This window comes from Podarcis erhardii, assembly GCF_964252035.2.
Source record: "Podarcis erhardii genome assembly, chromosome: 6".
Lineage (NCBI taxonomy): Eukaryota > Metazoa > Chordata > Lepidosauria > Squamata > Lacertidae > Podarcis > Podarcis erhardii.
In genome coordinates, this window is record NC_138510.1 from 64,222,369 (window position 1) to 64,249,199 (window position 26,831).

Genomic DNA, 26,831 nt, shown 5'->3' on the forward strand with positions numbered 1-26,831 from the left:
GTCAGCTTTGACATTTTAACAATATCCCTTATTCTTAAAAATCAGCCTGAAACCCAAAGTGCCACTGCTTCCCACCCCATCTGTCTCCTCTACATATCTTTGTGTTCATTCATTAATTCATCATCAGCTTTAAGTCCATTTCGTTAACGCAGGCATTCAAATGACACAAGAGAATTCATTTGAGAGTCTCAAGGTAAGAAATACTCCCTATTTTCACCAAAGTGTGTGTGTGTGTGTGTGTGTGTGTGAGAGAGAGAGAGAGAGAGAGAGAGAGAGAGAGAGAGAATCTGGCAATACAGACAATCTGTATGTATTGCAATTCATATACACTGCTTATTTACATTATATTGCTGTTTCATACTGTTCTCATGTAATTTTGTTACTGCAAGTTGCTCTGGGCTCCCTTTGGAGAGGAAGGAGGAGGTTATAATGGGAAATAATAAATAATGATCACCATAATACAATCACTTATTAAGAAATCATCCATTGAGGTATGGCATGATAAGGTTTGTCAGATCAGAGTGGCAATCTGAAAACAGGCCAAGATGTGACCCTGAATCTTTGCTTCTGCTTTTCTTTGTGCTTCTTCCTTTTCTCCCACCCCCTGTGTATACCAAGGGATACAACTGACATAAGGAGATGATAGCATCCTTTTGGTTCTATTGATCATTCTCATTATTAGCCCTTCCAGAAAGCACAGCTACTGCATTTTGCTGCTTGGTCAAAAACCGAGTCCTAAAATAACTTGAATCAGATCAAATTATGCTTAAATCACCTTAATCTCCATTGATTTCTGGTGACACTAAACCAACAATAGAATTATGTTGTTTTATTGTTGTTTGTGGAACACATTGCTCATACAACAAAGTATGTATTTTAAATAAAGGATTTTTTACAAAGGATATGTTCTGTATTGTTTCTTTGTTTTAAAGTTTAACATGTACATTAAATATACAGGCAAGTTCTAGTATCGGCTTCACTTATTATATGCAAACATATGAAATGTTTGCAGTTTTTGTTGATGCAAATTGGATGCACAAACAGCTGTTTTCTATCTATATCACCCCCCCAAATGTAAACTCAGAGATGAACATCTAAAAGTGCAGTATATTGAAAATGATGCAATACAGTAGTATTTAGATGCCCATCTGAGTTACCTTGTGTCCCTTTAAACCAGGGGTAGCAAATGCAGCAATAGGACTTGCTTCCTAGGAAGTGAGTTTAGAAGTGCAGCTTTATAAAGCTACCTTTGCTGTCACCGCGGACTTAATTGGGGCCATTAATAAATACCACCGCTGCGAGCAAGATTTGTTTAGGGACGTGGGTGGCGCTGTGGGTTAAACCACTGAGCCTAGGACTTGCCGATCAGAAGGTCGGTGGTTCCAATCCCCGCAACGGGGTGAGCTCCCGTTGCTCAGTCCCTGCTCCTGCCAACCTAGCAGCTCGAAAGCATGTCAAAGTGAAGCAGATAAATAGGTACCGCTCAGGCAGGAAGGTAAACGGCGTTTCCATGCGCTGCTCTGGTTCGCCAGAAGAGGCTTAGTCATGCTGGCCACATGACCCGGAAGCTGTACGCCGGCTCCCTTGGCCAATAAAGCAAGATGAGCACCACAACCCCAGAGTCGGTCACGACTGGACCTAATGGTCAGGGGTTCCTTTACCTTTAATAGATAACAAACTATGATCTTTTTGGTCTCTGCTGTTGAGACTGGATTCTCCTCATTCACCTTTATTACTTGCTACCAGTGCACCAGCTGTCACCTAATACCCCCCACCTCAATGTTATTACTGTTGTGTTAATTTAAAAGGAATTCCCAAAGGATATATGCTGAACAGGGGCAGCCCACCCATGAGGCAAGGTCAGGTGAATGGCTCAGGCGGCAGGATCTACAGGGGGGGCAGATGCTGATGTCACTCTTTCTTCCCTCCTTGTTGCTCACACTTTCTTCCATGGCAGGGTGGGAGGTGCCATTCTGGGGTCTGCCTCAGGTGCGAAAATGTATTGAGCCAGCCCTGATGCTGATGATATGTATAACTGAGAACCCCTCTTGGATGAGCTGCTTATGCAGATTGCTCTTCTTGTCAATCTTAGGATCGGCTAAAACCGAGGCAGTTTATTTCAGTGATGGCAACAGCTATCTTTGTTTTTTAATATATAGATATAATTTTTATTTATTTAATAATATACATTAAGGGACGTGGGTGGCACTGTGGGTTAAACTACAGAGCCTAGGTTCGAATCCCCATGATGGGGTGAGCTCCCGTTGTTGGTCCCTGCTCCTGCCAGCCTAGCAGTTCAAAAGCACAAAGTGCAAGTAGATAAATAGGTACCACTCCGGTGGGAAGGTAAACGGCATTTCCGTGCGCTGCTCTGGTTCGCCAGAAGCGGCTTAGTCATGCTGGCCACATGACCCGGAAGCTGTAACCCAGCTCCCTCAGCCAGTAAAGCAAGATGAGCGCCGCAACCCCAGAGCTGGTCACAACTGGACCTAACGGTCAGGGGTCCCTTTACCTTTATCTTTACCTAATATACATTCACATCATCGTTATTCACTTTACTACCCTGGCTCTTTAGAGCCTATAGACTTCCTTCCCTTCCGCCTCGTAGTTTTCAAAATTAACCTTTATATCATTGCATTTTGTACATTTTCCAATTCTAATTACACTCATTACAAAAGGACTCAAAATTTAAATAAATATAGAAAGGTAGAAAATTTCTCATTACAAGTCTTCAAACAACCCTGCTAGTGATGTTAATTGCTTACAATAATCTTTCAGATATTGTATAAATTTACTCCAGTCCTTTTGGAATATTTGATCATGCTGGTTTCGGATTTTTCCTGTCAGCTTCACCGGTTCTGCAAAGTCCATCATCTTCATCTGCCACTCTTCTTTTGTTGGTACTTCTTGTTGTTTCCATTTTTGGGCTAAAATAATTCTTGCCACAGTTGTTGCATACAGAAACAGTCTTTTATCTTCCCTTGGTATCTCTTCCCAGTAAAAAGGCTTCTGGTTTTTCAACAAAAGTGTTTTTAAACATTTTCTTTATCTCATTATACACCATTTCCCAGAAAGCCTTTACCTTTTTACAGGTCCGCCACATGTGGTAGAGGATACCTTCCCTTTCTTTACATTTCCAATATTCATTAGTTCTTGTCTTCTACATTTTGGCCAGTTTAGCTGGTGTTAAATACCATCTATACATCATTTTCATAGCATTTTCTTTAAGTGCACTGCATGCAGTAAAACTAATAGAATCATAGAATCATAGAATCATAGAGTTGGAAGAGACCACAAGGGCCATCGAGTCCAACCCCCTGCCAAGCAGGAAACACCATCAGAGCACTCCTGACATATGGTTGTCAAGCCTCTGCTTAAAGACCTCCAAAGAAGGAGACTCCACCACACTCCTTGGCAGCAAATTCCACTGTCGAACAGCTCTTACTGTCAGGAAGTTCTTCCTAATGTTTAGGTGGAATCTTTTTTCTTGTAGTTTGGAACCATTGCTCCGTGTCCACTTTTCTGGAGCAGCAGAAAACAACCTTTCTCCCTCCTCTATGTGACATCCTTTTATATATTTGAACATGGCTATCATATCACCCCTTAACCTCCTCTTCTCCAGGCTAAACATGCCCAGCTCCCTTAGCCGTTCCTCATAAGGCATCGTTTCCAGGCCTTTGACCATTTTGGTTGCCCTCCTCTGGACACGTTCCAGTTTGTCAGTGTCCTTCTTGAACTGTGGTGCCCAGAACTGGACACAGTACTCCAGGTGAGGTCTGACCAGAGCAGAATACAGTGGCACTATTACTTTCCTTGATCTAGATGCAATACTCCTATTGATGCAGCCCAGAATTGCGTTGGCTTTTTTAGCTGCCGCGTCACACTGTTGGCTCATGTCAAGTTTGTGGTCAACCAAGACTCCTAGATCCTTTTCACATGTACTGCTCTCAAGCCAGGTGTCACCCATCTTGTATTTGTGCCTCTCATTTTTTTTGCCCAAGTGCAATACTTTACATTTCTCCCTATTAAAATTCATCTTGTTTGTTTTGGCCCAGTTCTCTAATCTGTCAAGGTCGTTTTGAAGTGTGATCCTGTCCTCTGGGGTGTTAGCCACCCCTCCCAGTTTGGTGTCATCTGCAAATTTGATCAGGACGCCCTTGAGTCCATCATCCAAGTCGTTGATAAAGATGTTGAATAAGACCGGGCCCAAGACAGAACCCTGTGGCACCCCACTAGTCACTCTTCTCCAGGATGAAGAGGAACCATTGATGAGCACCTTCCTTCCTCAACCTTCCTTCCACAACCTTTCCCATGATTCTAACTGAATATTATATCCAAAATCTTTAGCCCATTGTACCATCAGACAACAGCTATCTTTTATACTAGCTTTAACATAGGCCTGTCACAGTTGTGCAAAATATGCCTCAGTAAATTACTGTTTTGTAAGTTGCTCTATTTAAATTATTCAGATACTGTTACTATGGAACTGCAAGTTTTGTTTGCTCACGTTGCACTCACACAAAAAGAGTCTAATAGTCCCTGGTGTCCACTGAACTGTGCAAGAGCTCATTAAAGGAAAATACTTTACTAGGTTTACAAGACACACATGAGAACAGCTGAATACTTTCACCACTATTTTTATTTCATGCTTTCTGGTTTTGGCGGAACATGCTTTAAATATAAAAATTAGTCCCCTTCTAGATGTCCTTTTGAATGTGCATTAATGATGATTTGTGCTCATGATGCTATCAGTGCATTCATACATGATCCTACTTTCAATACACTTTGGGTATTTGAGTTTTTTGGAAACACTTTATTTCCCGCCAGTGCACATCCTGCAACTTCCTGCTGAACTAAAGGATATGTAATAAGAAAAAGAAAAAGAAAAGTGTATCGTCCCAATATGTGATCACAGTGGAGAGACTTTAATATGGAAATGGGCAGAATAATTTATTATCATTCAAGTAATGTTGGTGGGAATTAATGGAGATAAAGTTATTGACATCTATCAATAATAATAACAATTAGGGAACCCATCTTGGAGTTTTTGTGGGTAAAAAGAAATGATTGATTCTGAGACACCTCGACTTAAAAGAAATACTGTTTAATAGAAGGTGGAGAAGATGAATGTTAGCATGGACTGAATGTCTTAAATAATACCTTTTTTCTTTTTTTAAGTAACCAGTAAATGGAAAATCGGAAGTTTTCTCTTTGTATCTTTTTCTTTCGTTTTTGCTTATAACTTTTCTCTCTCTCCCCTCTCTTTCTTTTTATTGCCCCTTTCTTTTTTACATTTTTCTCCTCTTTCTTTTTCTTCTGCTTCTTCTTCCTTCTTTGGAGTTTTATTAAGGTCCAGAGATTGTATACTTATGGGGATGGTAGATGGTTGATGGAGGAACCTGGGTGAGAGTCAGGGAATGGCCCTCTCCCAGGGTGAGAGGCTGGGAGGAGAAAGGAAAGATTCCAGGTGGGTTGTAAGCGCTAAGAATTACTTTAAAGAGAGGACTCTGTATTCTACTTATTCAATTTGTATTTTTTGTAGTTATAATTTTACTGTATTAAGGGTTTTTTAAAAAAAAGAAAATAATAAAAAACATGAATATTAAGGGATTGTAAATTATACTAGAACAATGGTGGCTTCTGATGTCTCTATCTTGGATATGCAAATGCTTTCATAGTAATACAAAGGTCCTGTCTAGAATGCAAGTCAGATTCATGCCAACATTTTACTTAATCTACTAAGTGCCCTTAATTTTCACTACCATTAGTAGCAAAGCAAAGTGGCTCTGCATATCCTATGTAACTCCACTTTCCAAGTACGAAAATGTTATACTTTTTACCATTCAAAACCTTGTGTGGAAGTCTCACATTCTGAGCTCACGAATCCTGCTATTATATATTCCTGTTTGAGAGACTTCACCTATATGTGAATTGACAATGCAAACAAAAAAATGTGCAGCTGAGAGGTAAATTATTATAATCTGAATATAAATCTAGAATAGAATAGATGAAGCATTTCCTCCTCAACTCGTTTTAATAAACTGCTCAGTTATTTCTGTTATGCATGCAAATCCTCTTACAGATGAAAACAAAGGCACTATAATTAGTTTGTTATAAGCATCCCCCCAGAACAATTCCCTAACTTATAAAGACACTGTATTTTTTAAAATAATGTTTATTTCTAAATTAGGTTACACTGAATGAACTTTCCAGTTTAATTATGAATATTATAACCTTTATACATAAAAGAAAGGAACGAAACAAAGGTGAATGTTTGCCTGATTAGTGACACAAGCAAACAGCCAATAATAATAAATAACCCCAGGAACTATACCAGAATGGTTCTAGAAAGGCCTTTGAGATGATTTATTAACATTAGCATTCTGTTCCAGCTTCTCTTTCAATCTGCTTGCAAAAACTGAGTTCATTTTTTTCCAGATGCAAACTGTATGGATCAGGGAATCTATGAAGGAAAATGTGTTTGGATGCTTTCTATTAGGAAATGCAACCTTCTTGCAGCCAACTAAGAAAGTATTGTATATAATAAAAGAGGACAAAAAATCAGGTGCAATAAAGTCCCTGCATTAGAGGATCTGCATGTTATTCCACATGGTTGCAATTGGCAGAGCAGCAAAAACGAACTCACATTTCAGCCTGTTTCCTTAACATAGCACATGGAACGTGAGAATGTACCACTGTATTATGGAAGAGGAGTTTTCAGCACAGCTTCTGAAGTGTTTGGTAATTCAGTTAAGAAACAATGTTAACCGTTGATGGCTAAAGGGGATTATGGTAGCTTTTTGTTGACTTCTGCTTGTGGACAGGAGCAGCACTCATTGGTCTGTGGTGTGTTCTGAGCACCATGGCAAATGTGAGATGAGAAATGTGCTGAACCACTTCCCCTCTTTTTGAGTAAACAGTTACAAATGCCCAGCTATTTTGTAAGCTGCTTTGAGACTCTTTTCTAAAAGGCATGGGATAAATTTAATAAATAAATGAAATAGCTAGCCTTTCCAGATAGTGTCCCATATTGAAATCTGATATCTTTAATGGCAGTCTGGTAAGCAGAACTACCTTATGCCCAACTCTCAGTCCCTCTCAGTGCTGCCTTATGCGGACTTGCATATCACACAATAAAAGAGATATATTCCAAATGCATGAAATCACCCATCACGTGCGCAAAGGAAATATTTCTGGCAGCATGTGTAGGAAGCCCAAGATGAATAGAAAGACATTTCTGCCACTCAAAGGAGCAAGATCTTTAATATAATGGTTTAATAGTATTTCTAGTTTTCATTTATTTAAATTTGCCTTCAAAACACATCAGGCTCCTAACAGGAAGGCAGAAGCAACTCTGTAGCATTCAGTACCTTAAAGGAGCACAATTTCATTTTCAGCCCCCAAATGTGAAGAAGATTACAAGTCAAAGCAAATTTGCTGCTTGAACATCTGACTTGCTTGAAATGCACCCGAAGGTATGAAGGAATATAACTGCCTTTACTAGTAAGCCCCCTTGACGCCTGGCCTTTTCTGACACTTAGGAAGATAACCATCCATAATGTCATGGCTACAAAAGAAATTCTTCAAGACATAGCAAAGAGATTATTTTGCAGCTATGGAGATCATTGGTCTGAGAAAATGACATTTGGAAGAAAAGTCTCTGTGTGCCCCAATAGGGGGCATTTGTCAGTTCTGGAGTAAGCAATGCCAGTGGGGTGAACTATTTGGAGTTAATTTCCAACGCTGTTCTTTATTGTACATTGTAGGAAATTGAAATTATATCCCACTACAGTAAGTTAGCAAAAGGAAGTTGATTAAGCTTTCCCCCTCTGGAGTACCCTATGCCAACTAAGACAAAGTTTTTCACATCTCATTGAAGCAAGTCTTTCCAAATCAAGGGGGGGGGGGAATTATTTGACACATCTCCTCCAGCCATTGAAAAGCAGTTGACTCATGTAGCTACAGCATCATGACTTGCCATCCTGTTGTTCTGAGTTTGTTTCTGAATCCAGGCACTTCTAAGGGGAAAGAGATCAATTGGAACAACTGGCCAAAAGGTCTACAAGAAATGAATCTAATGGAAGCAAACAGTTGGTGGGCAAGGGGGGAAATGGGTGGTAATACTGACTCCATGTAAACCAACCAGTGCAGGGCATGAACATCAGTGGTACATTTCCAGAGCGCAAAAAAATGCATGTTTAAAGCAAATCACATGTTTTGCCTCCCCTTCCTCAAAATAGCTCAGAGTGGCATACCTGAATATGATGACCTTGGGGATGAGTGATACTGGGACAGTTTCTTTCCCTCAGCCTTAACCTACCTCACAGGGTTGTTATGAGGATAAACTGTGGCAGAGAAAAGCCATATATGCCACCTTGAGCTCCTCTGAGGAAAGGTGGGATATAAATATATATTAAAAATGGGATAACCTGTTTTATGCTCACACCAACCATGTGAAATAGATTAGGTTGAGAGACAGTGATTGGCTGGAGGCCACACAGTGAACCTCAGGGCAGAGAAGATTTGAACTCTCATCTACCTTGTCTTAGTTCATCATACCAACCACTATATCACAAAGTATTAATGTTTCTGAAGTACATTTTAGTCACAGTCTAATAAAGAGGAAGGGAGGCTTGTGGTTGCAGTCCTAAACACACTTACTGAGTAAACCCCACTGGCTACACTAGGACTTGCTTCTGAGTAAACAAGCATAGCAAGGCCAACGAAGTGAATGAGCTTAAACAAGTGAAAACTGTGCTGAATTATGCCCACAGTATACTTTATGGTAATAAATTCTCTTCATGTTAACACTGCATATGAAGAAAAACACATTGCACATCTGCACTGATTAAAGATATAGCAACATTGTTTGTTTGTTTAAAATATCTATTAATGTGCCCTTAATGTGAAAACCACAGCACAGGAAACAATAATTATAATTAAAAATGGTATCAAATAATATAAATCTGAAGAAATGAGAAAAATACATAAGACTTTAATATACTGTATAATATTCTTTTGCTTCCTGGCTGTAACATCAAACCTCTAACTTTATCCTGCCAGGTTTGCAACTTCTACCTATCATTGCGCTGTTGCGGTTAGCCAAGACTGTTGTCAAGATAGTCTATATGAGTAACCAGAAAGATACTTGAGTGAGGACCCCCCCCCCTACAAATAGAAAGGGGTGGGAGTTTCAGTATTTTTTCATTTCATCCCTTCATGAAGGAAGGCTGTGGTGGGGTCCCTCAACTTTGAGGTGAGACACACAGGGAACAAAGCGTAAATATTTGTTAACAGTGAAGAGGAAAAGGAGGAGGGCGGGGCAACATAAACCCCAAAATGAGGGAGGAGTTTCAGTTTCAAAATGACTCAGTAGCGATTAATAAACATGCAAAAGAAAAGAAAATATATGTAAAAGACATTTTCTAGCTCCCCCCTCTCTGTCAAATAGTACATTCTGCCTGAACCAGGCAGTGATGCTGCTGTAGCTTTGTGTTACCTAGCAACAACTTGTGCTTACTTATTTAGTAAGTTTTCAGGAAAGTAATCATTATGCAGTCGCTTGAATAGCAATAAGGAAATAACAAACACACCTCAGCAGCTTTAGTGCACTAAGGATGTATCTAGTCAGTCTCTTACTACTGTAGCTTGCTCCTTCAAATATGGGCTTGTTGAAATGGTCAGCAAATCTGATCAATTTAACTGCAGTGATGACTCTGCCCTTGTTTTGTTTGCCAAATCAAGGTAACTGATGATGGTTTTCTAGTCAAAGTCGATGTACTTGCTTATAGAGCTGGTATACTGGGGGGCAGATACAGGGGTAGGTGATTTGCGACTCTGGACTTCATGGTTTTCTGGGGAATTTAAATTTATAATGCATACTTCTTCACTTACATTGCAATGTGGTAAGCCAGCCTTGCTGCATTTGGGGGTCTTTCTGATTATTCTGCTTAGTGCCCAATCCTGCCCTGATAGCATATATATTTCTAATGAAGAATGTAAGAAGGCAGTAATTTCTGTTCTGATCAGTATTCATCACAATCAGTGCTGCTTCCATTCTGCTGCAGCTTGGTCTCTGTCAAATTATTTGTTTTGCTATCCATGGTAAGTTTTTATATGAGACCTTTCGGTGAAAGCTAGGTGAACGCAGGTGGTGCTGTGGTCTAAACCACTGAGCATAGGGCTTGCCGATTGGAAGGTCAGAGGTTCGAATCCCCACGATGGGGTGAACTCCTGTTGTTCGGTTCTAGCTCCTGCCAACCTAGCAGTTCAAAAGCATGTCAAAGTGCAGGTAGATAAATAGGTACTGCTCCGGCAGGAAGGTAAACGGTGTTTCCGTGCGCTGCTCTGGTTTCGTCAGAAGCATGTTAGTCATGCTGGCCATATGACCCAGAAAAACTGTCTGTGGACAAATGTTGGCTCCCTCAACCAGTAAAGCAAGATGAGCACTGCAACCCCAGAGTCGTTTGTGACTGGACTTAACTGTCAGGGGTCCTTTACCTTTAGGTAAGAAAAGTTGTTGCTGTTATTATCATTAGTTTTAAATTTCAAAATTAACATGAAACAACATATACTTGTAAAGTATTTGCTTCATTAGAGTATGCAATACATATATGGCAATGTGGTGCTATGGAAGGGCAAGAGAAGCTGTGTTTTCCTCCTTCGAAAGTTAGATGTCTGAATAATAGACAAGTTTTGGAAAATTGTGAGGTGTTTGCAGACGACAGGCAAACGTCAAGCCAGAGGTGCATACAGTCATACTTTGGGTTGAATGAGCTTCAGGTTAAGCGCTTTCGGGTTGCACTCCGCGGCAAACCGGAAGTAATGGAGCGCTTTACTTCCGGGTTCCGCCGCTCGCGCATGCGCAGACGCTCAAAATGATGTCACACGCATGCATGGAAGCGGCAAAACGCAACCCGCGTACGCGCAGATGCGCCGTCATATCTTACGTTCTGTTCAGGATGCGAACGGGGCTCCAGAACGGATCCCATTCGCATCCCAAGGTACCACTATATGTGGTTCAGCCAGCTTCAATTCTAAACAGAGTGCTATGTTACTGGCATTTGACATCCCATCATGTTGAGCTTGGGACTATGCAGGTTGCATAAAGGCATACTTTAAAACTGCAGTGAAGCTACAAAACAAAAAGTGCACGGCTTGTACCACGCTTCAGCTGTGCATTTCATGCTATAGCTCCCCCCCCAAAAAACCCCTGATTTAGTTATTCAAAATGAAATAGTGGAGGCAGTTAATCCTGAACCCACCAGGGATCCTGAACAAAATGGCAGCACAAGGGAGATGCAACAATGTGGGAATATCTGTTGCCATGCCAACCTTTGAATTTAAAGCTACAGCAGAACAGATACTATTGTTATGTTATATATTATACAGGGTTTCTCCAACGGTAACGTAATAAAGGCAATGCCTTCCCCCACATGTTAATCTTTAGAATAGCACACAGTTGCCATAAACAAGAAAGACATCTCTTAATACCAGAATCCTGCAGGAATATAATGGTTTGTACATTTGGAAACTGATTGCATTTAGCTTACTGGGGCATGCTACCATCTGTCAGGAGAACCTAACTCACAGGGCTGTTGTAAGGAGAAATGGGAAGAACCATAGAACATTTTTTGTGTGGATCAGAGTGCAGGACTTCAGATGATGTCCTTCTGGATCAGGCCAGTGGCCCGTCTAGTCCAGCATTCTGTGGTCACAGCAGCCAACCAGATGCTCATGGGAAGCTCAAAAGCAGGACCTGAGCACAACAGTGCTCCCTTGACTCAGGGCTGTCTTAAGCATATGTGGTGCCGGGGTGCAAAGATCCGCCTGGTGCTCCCCCCCAGGTTGCCCAGTCCCAGGCATGCAGGAGGGTGGAGCTGGCTCGGTCGCCCCCGAACTCATGGCACAGAGCCGCCCACAGCAGAAGAGCCCGCCGTGGTGCTCCGACCGACAGGTGGGCTCTTCCCCAGACTCAACTCTTGGGCCCCGGACTCTCGGCCTGGTGCCCCTGAGAGCCTGGCGCCCAGGTGCCCTGCACCCCTAGCGCCTATAAGATGGCCCTGCCTTATGATTTTCAGCAACTTGAATCCTGCCATTGATACAGGAGGTAATATAGCCATTGTAACTAGTAGCCGTTGATAGGATAATGCTGGATTTACACACGAAAGACCCAGATTCATATTTCTGCTCACCTGATAACCTTGGACAAGCGGATGCCTCTCAGTCAAAGCTGGCTTAAAAGGCTGTTGTGAAGATGAATGAAAATATGTATGTAAAGCATTTTGCTTGATGGGAGTGCTATAGAAATGATAAATCACAAACAAGCACCTTAGAGTTAAGCTTTAGAATACAGTTCTGCATGCCGGCAAATACCTTTCCGCAGTGCATTCTGAGCCATGCACTTTCAGCAAGCTACCTATCACACGGCAACCCTCAGCTCCTTCAAAATAGAAGTCTCATTTTTTATTTTGATTGAGGGATTTAATCACAATGCTGGGTAAGGAGGGTAGATATGATGCTTCCTGGTGACAGCCATGAATAGGAAAACTGACTGCATGAATGCTAAGAGTGCAGAAAAATGTGCTCATAAATGTTGCTGGCAGGTATTCAGCTGCAGCTTCAACCATGTACCAGGGAACCTGGGGCATTTGTCACTGGCGAGTTTTACTGATGATTTTCCAGATACTTGCTTTCAGATCTGCTTGCAAATGAATGATGGGCTAAGCTACACATCATAAAACACGCATCCTAAACACAGACACAAACATGCACTGCATGCATGTCTTGACTTGAGAAACGCTCTACACACACACACACACACACTACCTAGGAGTCATACAATAGCAAAGTGCATTAATTAAGAGTGTGGATTCTGACAACACATCTGGGTAAGCGTAAGCTCTACCTTACTCAGCAAAAATGCATGAACATTCTGCATCGGGCAATTGGTTGGAGGGGGAGAATTTTAGTGATATTCTTTCAATTATCAACAAAGTTTGCTTGATATCTACTGATATGGCACTCAGCAGAAGGCAGTGCAACAGGTGTGGAAGGCATCAGGCCTAGGGGGAGAATGTGACTCTCCTTCAGGCCTCTCTATCTGGTCATTTGGAGTTTCCCAAGCCACACCCAGTCCTTCTGCCGTCCACACATCTCATTGGCTGTGATTCACGCCCACCTTGAGTGCTCATGCCTGGCTGGAATGTGTCCTTAATAATAATAATAATAATAATAATAATAATAATAATAATAATTTATTATTTATACCCCGCCCATCTGGGTGGGCCTCCCCAGCCACTCTGGGCGGCTTCCATAGAAACCAAAAATACAGTAAAATATCACACGTTAAAAACTTCCCTGAACAGAGTCCTTGAACTCTGCCCATGGCTTGTCTAGATGGAAGACAGAGAGGGATGTGTCTGAGTGCATGTAGAGCCCAGGCTGCTGTCGCTGTCTGTCTCCGGAAACAATAGAGGCATGTGCCTTAAAGGGTGAGGTCAAACTGTTGGAAGGTCACAGCATCTGCTAATTGTCATGTAACCTCCGAGTAAACAAATCTGAATGAATGCGCGATAAAAACCAGATATAGCCTGAGTGCCATGTAAGCTTTGTGCGAGCAAATCAGGATGAATGCTAAATAAACAAGTTGTCTGGGGGGGAGCCCAAAGAATGTTGCGTATAGTGTTCAGAGCATGTTTGCTATTTGTAATCCTTGAGTGTAGGAGTTCATACGAATCTGTGTATCCAACATTTATTCAGTAGGAAATAGCAGAATGTCACATGGCTGGTAAATTATGAGAAACGATACACTAGCTGGGAGCATCAAAGGCTGAAACTAGCTGCGACAGCTGTGAAAGTTTAACTCACACTGTTGCTTTTAGTTCAAAGCCATGAGAATATCTATAGTAGACTTCCTTTCCCCCCAGGAATACACAAGGAATGTTACAGCCAGGGATGTATAGCTCATGTGGATGTGAGTAATCCACCAATAAAGCACCGTCCTCATAGTGCAATGCTATATAAGCAGAAGTCAGGGAGCATTTGTGTCCAGTATCCAGAGCATTCCTGCAAAATTCCAAATGTGCCCTGGGCAACTGATGGCCTCTTACAGCCTGACTTGCAAACTGGTTAAGCTTGAGTCATTGACTCCAATCAGGAACCATTCAGTTGCCTTCCACACTCTCTTTTAGTGATGAAACAACATTGTTTTCGAGTATAGCTGGAGACCTCCTGAGTCAAGTGGCCCTGAAACCAATCCATAATAATTTCAGTTACATTTCATGATGGATTACTATGAATGATGAAGGAAGGTCTCACTCACTCATTAATTTTCAACTTGTTTTGGTCTGCTGGGAAACAGATGTGTCAATAGTAAAGGACACACTTGAATCATTTTCTATTTCAGTGGCAATGTTATAGGAAAATAACAACAGCTTCTGAAATTATAATATGTGTCATGTCAGATATTATCCAAATTTTGCTACTTGGACTCCTGCAGCTTCAGTCCAGTGCCTGCAGTATTTGGAGATGGCTCATTTTTAATCTTTCAGTAAAATTAACTGTGTGCCATGGCTGAATAAGTTAGATTCCCAGCTGTGACCCTTCTACTCTTCTACTCTCCAAATTCATTTAGGATGTCTGCAGTTATGTTCTGGTTGCAATACATGAAGCAAATAACTTCACCGTTTTTAGTTGCAAACTGGTGGTTTGTTTTTTTTTAATTGCATACTCCTTAGCGAACAGTACTGGATACAATTTTCTGGTGTTTTATATAGTGCATGCTATATTTTCTTATATCCTGATTTTCAGGTTGGTTAAGCTGGATTGGAGGCCATTTAATACAGCTTTATTATCATGAGCCTATATAAATGTGTTGTGGTGTTGATTATGATAAACATATATTAAAGTCAGAGTACATTAAGTTTGTATTAATCCAGGACACAGTATGAAGGACCAAGTGGGAAGGAACAGAAAATACAGAGACTGCTGCCCATTCCCCCCTCATAGAGATACTTCTGAATTGCCACAGATTCATATAGAAATTCTCTGGCATATTATTGTACCAACACATGACAAGTGAAGATAAAAATAAGTCATAAGAATATAAGGAGGGCCCTTCTGGAACAGATAAAAAATCCATCAAGTTGAGCCTTCTGTCTACAGCACTGATGAACCAGATGCTTCTGAGATTGTATGATGAATAGGGACGTACATTCAGGAGAAATGCATCCTTTTAAAAATGTAGTCACTGTTGCCCACCTTGAAATCTCGCTGGCTTTGAAGGTGGAGGTACCTTAGATTCTTCATGAGTAGGGAAGTAACCTCAAACCCAATGGTCTCTGGATTTAACCTCCCCTTACAAAAGTATGAAGGGACGCAGGTGGCACTGTGGGTTAAACCACAGAGCCTAGGACTTGCTGATCAGAAGGTCGATGGTTCGAATCCCCATGATGGGGTGAGCTCCCGTTGCTCGGTCCCTGCTCCTGCCAACCTAGCAGTTCGAAAGCACATCAAAGTGCAAGTAGATAAATAGGTACTGCTCCAGCGGGAAGGTAAATGGTGTTTCCGTGCGCTGCTCTGGTTCACCAGAAGCAGCTTAGTCATGCTGGCCATATGACCTGGAAGCTGTACGCTGGCTCCCTCAGCCAATAAAACGAGATGAGCGCCACAACCCCAAAGTCGGTCACGACTGGACCTAATGGTCAGGGGTCCCTTTACCCTTTACCTACAAAAGTATAACACAGAGTGAAACTGGTTAGAAACATCAAGAAGACAAGTCTGAAGCAATGCACCAAGTCAGTCAACTTCAGGCGTCTGATTTTCAGTTATATTGTGTAAAGGCTTCAGATAACAAAATAGGGAAATTAATAAGTTTCCCTGGAAATAAAAGATCCAAGGCTTGTATAACTTTAAGTGAGCTTTCAGCACTAATTTAATGGACAGCATCCTTCTCACATGCAGTATGATGCGGAGCCACAGGCAGGAATCTCAAGAAGATAAAGCATGTCCCAAACTTGCCGATCTTATGTTGATTCCTAGAAAGGGTGGGCAGTGGATGCGCAAAGCACTCAGCATTCAATCAGAGAGGATCTTGGAAAATTGCTTAATCTAGTTCATAAGCAGTAAGCACTACTTAGCACTGTTCAGGAATGGAGTGAGCCAGCAATGCCCTCTTGCAGGACCCTTTTGTGATTGGGTGGACTGGAGATGTTACCTGTCTGGATGTAAATATGTGGTACCCCGAGCGAGGTGGCACTATTAAATCTCACTTTCTCTGCTTTTTATGTGCTAGACCTTACCAAAAGATAAATAGAATTGTGATCCACTAAATCAGCAGCTATGCATGTCCATTAGAACAAATTTGCTGGTTGTTCAACGAGGCTTACCTATCCATAGCGCATAATAAGGACCCCATGTGCACATAGTCTTTGGATACACAGCCATCTATTTTTCCTCCCATTGGACACAGGAGGTCTATAGATTTTGGATAACCATACAAATCAGAAGTCACACTCTCTGTCACCAGAGCTCATACATAAATACAGGCACAAACACATATATTCTACAGGGGCAGGATCTTTTCTTCCCACCTCATAGCCAGGATTTGTGATTTATAATTGTAGGGAGAAAACTGAAGTGGAGACTGTGATGTGTGGGATTTTAATTATACAGAACCCAGAAGTTTATAAGAGATACGCATGGCATATATAGAACGTTAAGAACACTTAACTTTGTAGTGGAGAAATCTAGCTCAAGTGGTGACATTTTAGGCTTTTGTGTTATTATCAACAAAGAAATAGGTGACCTTCACTGCTTCTTTTGTTCTCTCCATATTACTTTGCACATGCTGCTATTTTAATAGGTCTCTTTACATCATCCTCAGCAGCATGAGTCAGAGAGCCCTCTCACTCCCACACGATGCATTGCACCGAGTATTGTTGAACTTCTGGAAAGCTAGTGATATTTACAAAATGGACCATTCCTCACCAATTCCCTAGATATCTTCTGGGAAATCAAATCTCTTCCTAATAACAGCCTGCTTATTATTATTTTCTTTGGTGTATTGTGATACACACACTGCTGAAATGATAAATGTGCTTGGCATATAGTGAAGACTGACTTCTACTTTGGCTGTTCACAGAATCTATCCATTCAAAATACCCAAAATTAAAGTTGATATTTTATATTGGTTGAAAATAGATGTTTCCCACCTTCCATTAAATATTCCCATAATGTCAGTGGAGGCTGCTGTAAAACAAAAACAAAAACAAAAACAAACACAAAGCAACACAAAACCCTATGCCATTCTTCTCGATACTTCTTTGACTCATTTAGGTTTTCTTTTCTCATTTATTTTTCCACAGGCTATTCTGGCATACTGTGCTTTCTTTTATTGGCTCGTGACCTGTTCTTATCTGAATAATGTGGGCCAACACTTTAGGGTGCATATGAGTTTGTCTATGGAAGATGCTACTTTAGGGTGAGGATTGGGACCCCTTGTATCTTCACAGTTAACTAATTCTGTAATGCCACTTGCTTGTCATAAGTAAGCTGAATCTCTAGAAATGCAAGGAGTGGGACAACCACTGGTGATTTATGAATGCAGCTCTAATTTCAAGACAGAAACTTGAAATTCAAAATTTTTCTTTAAATCCTATCTTATTGGAGCAGGCCTAGCATCAGCACAGGCACTCTGGGGCAGCTGCTAAGGGTCCCATGCCTGAATAAGGCCTGCTATGTTGACACCTGCCTACACTTTGCCTTGTGGCTGCCATTTTGTTTTCTCCACAGTGCCCCTGATGTTGCATTGGCCCAGTGTGTATTGTAAGGAAAATGAAGTGATTCCTCTTGGTTACTTCTGAGGAACATTCCTGCTCCTTATAGTATGAAATTACCCCTCACATATCTGCCACACAAGAATATAAATCCTTCACTGAGAATCTTAAGGTGTGCAGCCATATGGAAGGAGGCCCACAAATAACACTTTGTTCTGGACTGAAATGAAACTGTTTCAGCTATGGCTGGAGGAAGAAGTGACTGACTAGGGCTTTAGGACCTAGTCGTCGTCGTCTTCTTCTTCTTCTTCTTCTTCTTCTTCTTCTTCTTCTTCTTCTGATACTTCCCATTACAGCTAGGTTCCATATCAGCTATGGAGGATGTCTGGTCCATCATGTTTTTGGACTGCTGTTCTGATCTTCCCTGATCACTGGCCATACTGCCTAGGGCTGATGGAAGTTGAGAATACATTAATATCTGGAGGGCCACAGGTTCTCCACCCCTCTTCTATATAATCTCAAGCTTTAAGTCAGCTCTTCCACTTATACAGTGTGCTGTAGGTATACCTGCAATTCTAAACTTAGCTGTTCAGGGCACCTTCAGAAGGCAGCTTCTAGCTTTGGTTTGGGTGCTTGCATGGCACCAACTTAGCAGGCACTTTCAAACTGTGGGCATCTTGTTTACTCGACACTTTATGACTTTTTCAGCTACGTAGACTGCCCAGCCCCATGCTGGCAGTGGCCCGTGGTATGGAAAAGCCGAGGCAGATGGGAGAGCAACAGGGTACAGAGGCCTGGGACAAGTAAACAGCAGGAGCTGGATGTGTACTTTCAAAATAGCTGTCTGGCTGTACCCTGAGTCTCTATAGAGAGAAAGTAGGGGGGGGAGATACTTTAATAGAAGCAAATAACGCAGCAGGCATGAAGATAAATGGTGTGAATTAGCATACTCTGCTCAGAGAAGTCCACCACATTAACATATCCCCGTTTCACTTGCAAATGAAAAATGACATCAAATTACATTCATTTTCTCTCTGCACTTTGTGCTAAGAAGATACTGCTTGCTGGGATGGAATGGGCAGAATCAGTAGTGGGTTTTCAAAGTTAGCCCCAATTCTCTTCAAAGCTATGGAGAACTTCAAGCTTCTGAATGCTTAGGCACCACGTTGTAGTGAAAATAAATACCATCCCACTGACTCTTTCAACAGTTGTCTCCCCTATTGTTCATTACCATAAGCTGATGCTGGGGCAGAAACAATTGCTATCATTTTAAATCCCCCTTTCTACGTTGTGCTTGCATATAAACTGAAATAAAAGAAAATAATGTTTGTTACACTAGGGAACTTTTTTTTTTTATTCCCCCCCCCCAACATTTATGTTTGAAACCTATTATTATTTGTGTTGTATGAGGTGAGTGGGAAGCAGATAATTAAAAAGAAGTCGACCTCCGTTAGAAAAACATCTTAATAGCTGTCTCTCATGATTAATTCATTGAAACTGGACTCAGGATGAGTAATAGACAATGTCACTTCTTTATCTCTTTCCTCTCACAAGCTGCTGTCTTCTAAGTGAAGGCAGAAAGAAGTCTCTCTCTCTCTCTTTTTATTCTGACAGATGTGGATTCATGTTTTTTTGTGGTGGGTGTGCGGAATGGATAAGAAGCCACCTGTTTGCTTAAGCAAACGGTTGTTTTCCTATAGTACATTTAAATTCAGAAAAATGTAGGCAGGGAAAAAGGTAAGTTACTAAGTTATTATGGAATCTGTGAGAAGGGCAGAGCTTTTTTTTCAGCCGGAACTCACTGGAACTCTGTTCCGGCACCTCTCAGGTGGGCGCCATTGTTGTTATAAGAAAACAAGGGAGGAGTTCATTGTTAGTTCCAGCACCTCTTTTTCTAGAAAAATAGCACTGGAGAAGGGCACCATGAGAGGAAAACTAACTTTGGTTCCTTCTAGCACAAGCCCTTAAATTATCAGTTTCTGACTTCTCTTTCTGACAGCAATACATTACTAGCGCTTAGAGAGCCAGGAAGAACCTTGGCATAGTGAGAGCTGATGTATCTCTGGCCATTATTCTTTAAGGAGTACAGTGTCATTAAGACAAGGCCATGTGTATTTTACCTTGGCTGTATTCAGAGAATACATAATTCTTTATTTGAATAACACAATATTCAGGACACCAAAAAGATTGCCATGTTAATGGTCAAATGCATGTTTACCAGTTAACATTTTATTTATACATCATGAGTGGTTATTGTGTAACAAAGCCTTGGCTATTCCTCAGAAGTGTAACCGACATTGCAAATATAATATATGGTACTGTAATTGGCATAAAAAGGGCTTGCACTTTGAGTTTTAGCATGGTTCCATTAGATGTGGACACTTCCTTAACTGCTAAGCCATCTCATCCATGCTTGCAAGTGGCTAGAAGGGTGTTTAAATATTACACCAGCTTTCACATCTAAGTGCCGGCTGCTTTAAAGACTTTTCATTTATAACCAGCCTATTTACATGACCAGTCCCAATAAAAGTAGTGAGGAATGTACTCACAGGAGTAAAGATTACTCATCTGAATACAGACATATTGCTAAAGAACTAAATTTATAATTCTGGGGTAGCCAATGTAGTGCCCTCCAAATGTTGTTGACTACAACTCCCATCAGCTCCAGCAAGCATGGCTGATGGTCAAGGATGATAGGAGTTGTAGTCCAGAAATATCTGGTGGGTTCTACACTGGCTACCCTTGGCAAAGTTAATCCTTACCGTATCTGCTTCTAGGGCTCCTGTAAGGAGATAGAGGCTGCCATCAAATACACACTTACAGTACTTGGAAGTGATTCCCATGGAGCTCAGTTGGACCTACTGCAGAGCAGAGATGCAGAGGTCAAGCTGTAATGTGAATTTATCTAATCCCACTTTAAAGCTGTCTACACTGGACAACCATTGCCACTTCTTGTGGAAGAAAAATGCGCTGATCAGCTAGGCACTATGTGCAAAGAAATGCTTCCTCTTGTTGGTCCTGAATTTTCTACCCTTCAGCTTCCTTGGATGAAGTTCTAGCATGATGAAAGATGAATAAAAACTCATCTTTGTTTTCATACTATGCATCATTCTATGCATACCTCTATCATGCCTCACCCTTTTTCTGAACTAAATAGCTCCAAATGTCATAACCTTTACTCAGAGTTGTTCCAGCACCCTGATCATTTTGATTGTCTTCTTCTGCACCTCTGCAATATCCTTTTTCGAGGAGGAACTGAATTTCAATCCAGTTTAACATGGGTCAGGGCTTTCCCTGCTCTACCAGACATGCTTTTATGTATTTGTATCTAGATGTAGGTTGCCACCTTATATGGCATCCAATCATTAATCTACCTAGCTCAGCCCTAGACTTTCCCAACCTGGTGCTCTCCAGATGTTTTGGCCTACAATTTCCAACACCCCTAATTATTGACCGTGTTGGCTTGTGCAGATGACAGCTGGAGACCAACAACATTTGGAGGTCCCTTGGTTGTGGATCAGCAGCTGATCTCCAGGGTTTCCTACCAAAGTCATTTCCAGATCTATTTGAAGTTTCCAGGGCTTGCATCTTGGACCTCTGCATGCAAAACATGTTCTCTGCCAGTGAGCTCTTCCCATGTGTGAACTGCATTATTAGCCAAGCATACTTCTGCAAATAATTTAATGAGCTTGAAGACATCCATCCCTTCCTACTGTGAACTAGTGAGGTTAGCAACCTTTCAGGTTAGAGTCTTTACTTGCTGGTGCTGGGTTAGTGATCCCTCGAGGAAAGAATCAGCTCAGTGAGATAATATGAGCAGGCCAAGGAGGCCTCTGCCTCCTAGCAGAATTGCCGGATCACAGTAATTACTGTGGCAGAATTTACCCTTCTATGCAAACTTTAAAGGCCCTGGAGCCAATCCAGAGCACTATAAAATAATAATGGTGCAGTTTTCTCCCTCCATAGGGTCAACCTCCATGGATGCTTTGTAATGCAGCATCACTTTTAACTCAACCACCTAGGCCTTAGGCTACCTAGTAAAATCAAATGCAAACAACCTTTTATTGCTGTTTCCAAATTACTGTAGACGTTTAACTTGATGCTGCTGAGTGAATTCCAGTCACAGTAAGTAGTTTTAGCATTCCATATAACAACCGGTGGGCTTCTTAGCATTCTACTAAGGAAAGGAAACAAGTGCAGTATTCCACGTTGGGAAAACGTTCTAAACGGGATTGCAAGCTGTGGGCTACTGTTCTGATAATACTCCACAGTATCTATATGCGGGCCCCCATATTCGCATGCAGAATTGCTCCTGGGGATAAGGACAGCAGCATTTTTAGTTTGCCATGTCCGAGACAATTTGTGACCTACAGTGGAATGGAGCTGTGCCTGGTAGGGTGAGGGAAGGGGAGAGAAACTGGGCAAGATTGCAAACTGCAACTGTCTGCTGGACTTGGAGAGTCTTGTCCCTCTTGCCAGTGGTAGATATTGGGCTTTACAGTTTCAGCGGTGCCCTGTGCAATGCCAAAATCTAGTGCTCCCTGCCTCTTGCCTTCCATTGTTCGCTATTGTTGCAGCGCCCCCTGTGGCGCCCTTTTGGCTCAGCGCCCAGTGCAGGCAAACCGGTTGCACTCCCATAAATCCGCCTCTGCTCTGGCTGGCTTTATGCAGTAAGATAGACTTAGAAGGGGGGCGGGGGCAGACCTAGAGGAAGACTACTTCCCTCTTCGTCTTTTTTATGCAGCTCATTGTTGTCAGAGCACAATGGGCAGGTGTAGTAGCAGCAAACGTGGTGTAGTAGTGAGGGTGTCAGACTAGGACCTGGGAGACCAGGGTTCAAATCCCCACTCAGCCATGTCCCAGGAAGTGGTGGGCTCACCTTCTCTGGAAGCATTTAAGCAGATGCTGGATAGCCTTCTCTCAGGTATGTTGCTGCCTCCTGCATTGCAGAACCTGCATTCAGCAGATCACAGTAGATCAGGGGTTGGCGACATGGGGCCCTTCAGATATTGTTAAACTACATCTCCCATGAGGCTCACCAAAGGTGAGGTGTGATGGGAGTTGTAGTCCAGCAACATTGGAGGGGGCACTACATTGGCTACCGTAGACTAGGTGCTCTCCAAGGTCTCTTCCAGCTCTGATTTAATGAAACTTGACTATTCGATAGCTAGGCTGTGAGGATAAAAGAGTGCAAACCATCCAGCCATTTTTGAGAATATATGAGTGGAACTATGTACTATGTTCCAGGTGAAGAAACGGCATACATTTACATAATGGCATTTCAGTCGTTTGACTCTATTTTCCACCCCATTGCATCATGGACTTTTGTTTGTTGCTTTTATCCACTGTAGCTCAAATTCTTTACAAAGCTGTCCCCCGTGATGTCCAGCCATGTGCACTAAGCCCCGGCTTAGCCTTCCGTCTTGTGAACATATTCTTGCATTATTTATATACTTTGCAATGCAAATGGGTGAGCTGCCTAAGCACGTGAAAACCCTTCTGCTCCAAATCTGCCTTTCGTCACCTTTCTTTGCTCATTCCTGTTGGGAGGCAGTAAACCTGGCTGCTTAAATAACTGCAGAGAGTTGCTCTTCTCTTCTCTTTTCCGCGTTATGTATTTCCTCATTGGACAGATGCTGATGGCAGGAACACAGTTCTGCCAGTACAGTATGATGGGTCACAAGGCAATAGTTGGCCGTTGATTTATGGAGTCCTTTCTCAGATGGCAGAAAGAATAAGTACGGTGGGTAAAGTCACAAAGCTTTTAAGTCTTTGCTGCTGGTAGTATTTGTTGCAAGAAGTGTGTGTGTGTGTGTGTGTGTGTGTGTGTGTGTGTGTAGACATGTGTACCTGGCAACTGGAGGAATTACATGTCTCAGAAAAAATATCTGCATGAGGTCATTTCCCTTCAGAATGACAATTATCTAGGACAGGGATAGAGAATCTGTAGCTCACTGGATGTTGCTGGACTAAAACACCAAGGGTCACTAACCTTGGATTTGCAGGCTGGGGCTGATGGGAGTTGGAGTCCAACAACGTCTGGATGGCCACCCCTTGCTTGGGATGTTTGAAAAGAGCTTTTCATAAGCTTTTAGGAGGAGAAGTATCCACTCATTTATGTGGGGCATGTGGTCCATGGCTTAGGAAAGGAAACAGAACCAGGACATGGTCAAGAAGTAGTAGCTGATAAGCTCCTCTTGCTAGGTGGTCTGGGAATAGACTGTACCTGGAAGGGAGCCAGCATGGTATAGTGGTTAGAGTGTTGGACTAGGACATTAGAGAGCAGGGTTCGAATCCCACTCAGCCATGAAGCTCATCGGGGAACCTTGGACCAGCCACCAACTTGCAGCTCAACCTACTTCCTGCCCGGAAACCTATGTCCCCACTGTGAAAGGACGTGTGGATCCAGAATTGGCCTCCGCAGTCACCAGCGGACACACCATTAAGACTGTGCTCATGGAAGACAATCTGACTGGGCTATGAGTGATTGCCAAAGAAGAAGAAGAAGAATGTGGAGAGAGGGAAAACCCTGTATTCCACCCTGAGTTCTTGGAGGAAAAGTGGGATATTTTGTTAATCTCTTTGGGATTCTTTGTGGGAAGTGATTGATAAAGGACATTATTAATAATAATTTCATATCAATGTCATAATAAAATAAAATATGGCAATGTTGCCTTTGGTCACCACTGGGGAAAGGAGCCCAATCTGTTATTCTGGAGGTTAATGTAGGCGGCAGGTTTCTTGAACACAATAAAAGGGTAATGTATAAATGAGCCTCAAATAGCCAAACAGAATAATTTGCATTTTAACATTGAGTCTCGGGGGAGGAAAGACCTTGGCCAAGGTTGGGATGAAATCCCTTCCCCTCATGAAACTGTCGTCCCATTGCAAAAACAGGGTCCCATTTTCTGCTGCTTTCCTGGGTGAAATAATGTTTTGGAAGGGGGTTGCTGCTTATATTGAGCCTTGCCAGGAAGTATGGCCCACAGGAAACTGTGGAGACAGCTGTGAACTGCCCCTTGGTTCCCATACTTCCCATAATGCCTTGGGAGTGTCGCGGTAATGTGGCATCACTCCCAAGGCATTCCTGCAAGTGTGGCAGGTGAGAATTTGTCCAGAGAAAGACTTACATTGCTGTGAGTGGTGTGTTGTTGTTGTTGTTTTTTAAAGTTTAAACAGCAAGAAAAAATGTTAAACCTTTGTCCCTGACCATTGCCATATTCCAAGGCTATTCAGAATTAAGCTGGTTCAGTTCAGCATTTGAGAGTTTTGAATTCAAATAAATTTGACCTTCAACCAAACTGGGCATTTAATTACTTAATTAATTAGCCTGCCCTTCCTCCCAAAGGAGCCCATGACTACAAGCACACTCATAATAAAACTATTTTTAAAAGAAATGGTCCCCCCACAAAAAAAAAGCATTCTAAAAACAGTATTACTTAAAAACATTCTCTCATCTAGTGATCTCTAGGTTACCAGGAACAGTGTATTTCAGCTATGAAATGCCTGGGTGAACAGGAATATTTTCAAATTCCTCCAGAAAGTCACTAATGAGAAAAACAGATGCATGTTAGCAGGGAGAGCATGTACACTTTCCTAAGAAATATAAAAGCAGAGTCATACGTAAAAGTATTGTCAACAGACTTTATTCTTGAGTATTATGAGAAGATCACATACCTTCAGAATGCAGTATGAGCAAAAAGTTACATGGCTGCATTCCTGTTAGGTTCATTTGTTCATCGGAGTAAGCCCCCCCTTCTTTTACACCAATGAAAAATACATTATGTCCCCCCCCACCCCATAGAGATCTCCAGTCTAGCTGCTAATGCTTAGCATTTCCAATGCTAATCCTCCAATGCTTAGAGAGCTCCAGTTTGCCTAATAAATAGTATGTGACTAAGGGCACTTGTTGATTGAGCATTCTTCTTGATATGTTTGCACAAAGTTTGCAGGGAGGCTAGATGTTGGCGGTTCATTGGGCATGTGTCCTGATTTGTTTGCGGATAGGTTCTAGGACATAGCTTCAAGCGGTTGTAATTTCACCTTTCCCAATCACTTCCCTAACTGCAAACTGTCCAATTTGGAGGTGGTGGGGATGGCTCTGTTGCACAAGAGTGCCAAATCAGCTTTATTTGTGCAACCTAAATTTGCTGGTATTTGATTGAATCTCACCTGAAGTCCCACCAGTCTGGAAGTGCCCCGTGACTTTGTAAGAATAATAATCCTCCTTGTCTAAGGTTACCAGAAGTCCCCATTTCCCGGGGACGGTCCCCAGATTTACAAATCAGTCCCCTGACAAAATCCTATCATTCCTACTGAAGTTGAAAAGTGTCCCTGGATTCATTGAAAAATATCTAGTAACCTTATCCTTGTCAGAAATGCCTGGAAGTTCTAAGTATGGATCATATCTTAGTAACAAACAAATTCATAGAGGACAGGCCTTTCTGGTCAAATGATGCTAGGTGACGACGACAAACAATTGGGGAGGCTCTGCTTCTGAGTTTTGTGAAGGCACTTGGCTGGCAAGGAAACAGAATACTGAACTAACTGCACCTTTGGCCAATCCATTAGGGTCCTGCTTAGGTTATTAATCCAGGATTGGGGAACCTGTGATCCTCCAGATGTTGTTTGACTCCATCTCCCATCATCCCTGATCACTGGACATTCTGGCTGAGGGTGATGAGAGTTGGAGTCTGTCCACGCCTCAAAGGCTTTAGGGCTCCCCATCCATGTTACAATGAAACATTATGAAAAATGTTTTGGAGTAAACTCTGGAGTAAATCTGAGTACCTGCAGTTCAGCTTACAGTGTTAAACTGCAACCTATCATATACCCCATGCTACTGATTACACCCCAAAGAGCAGAAATGTGAATGCTAAGTTTTTCAAAAGACTCGACTTTCACAAACGTCTCAGGATAATATTAATCTGTACAGAGAAAAGAGATGAAAATGAAACCCGCCTGGAGGGAACAACACATCTTCAGCCATTATTGCCAAATCAATTCCTACTGTTGCTTAATCATGAGTAATCAGAAACCAAATACTTCAGCAAT

At 41.9% G+C, this 26,831-nt stretch overlaps 1 protein-coding gene across 2 annotated transcripts in view; it reads left to right on the forward strand.

The window, feature by feature from the left end:
• Window positions 1–67: 67 nt before the first annotated feature.
• The window catches only part of LOC309344651 (uncharacterized protein), a 39,779-nt gene continuing 13,015 nt past the window's right edge, over window positions 68–26,831 (forward strand). For both annotated transcript variants that reach the window (XR_014157809.1, XM_081867282.1), the window contains exon 1: window positions 68–193. Coding sequence is in view for 1 of the 2 variants with exons in the window: in XM_081867282.1 (XP_081723408.1) it covers window positions 161–193 (33 nt within the window). In the remaining variant the exon portion in view is untranslated. The remainder of the gene's footprint in view (window positions 194–26,831) is intronic.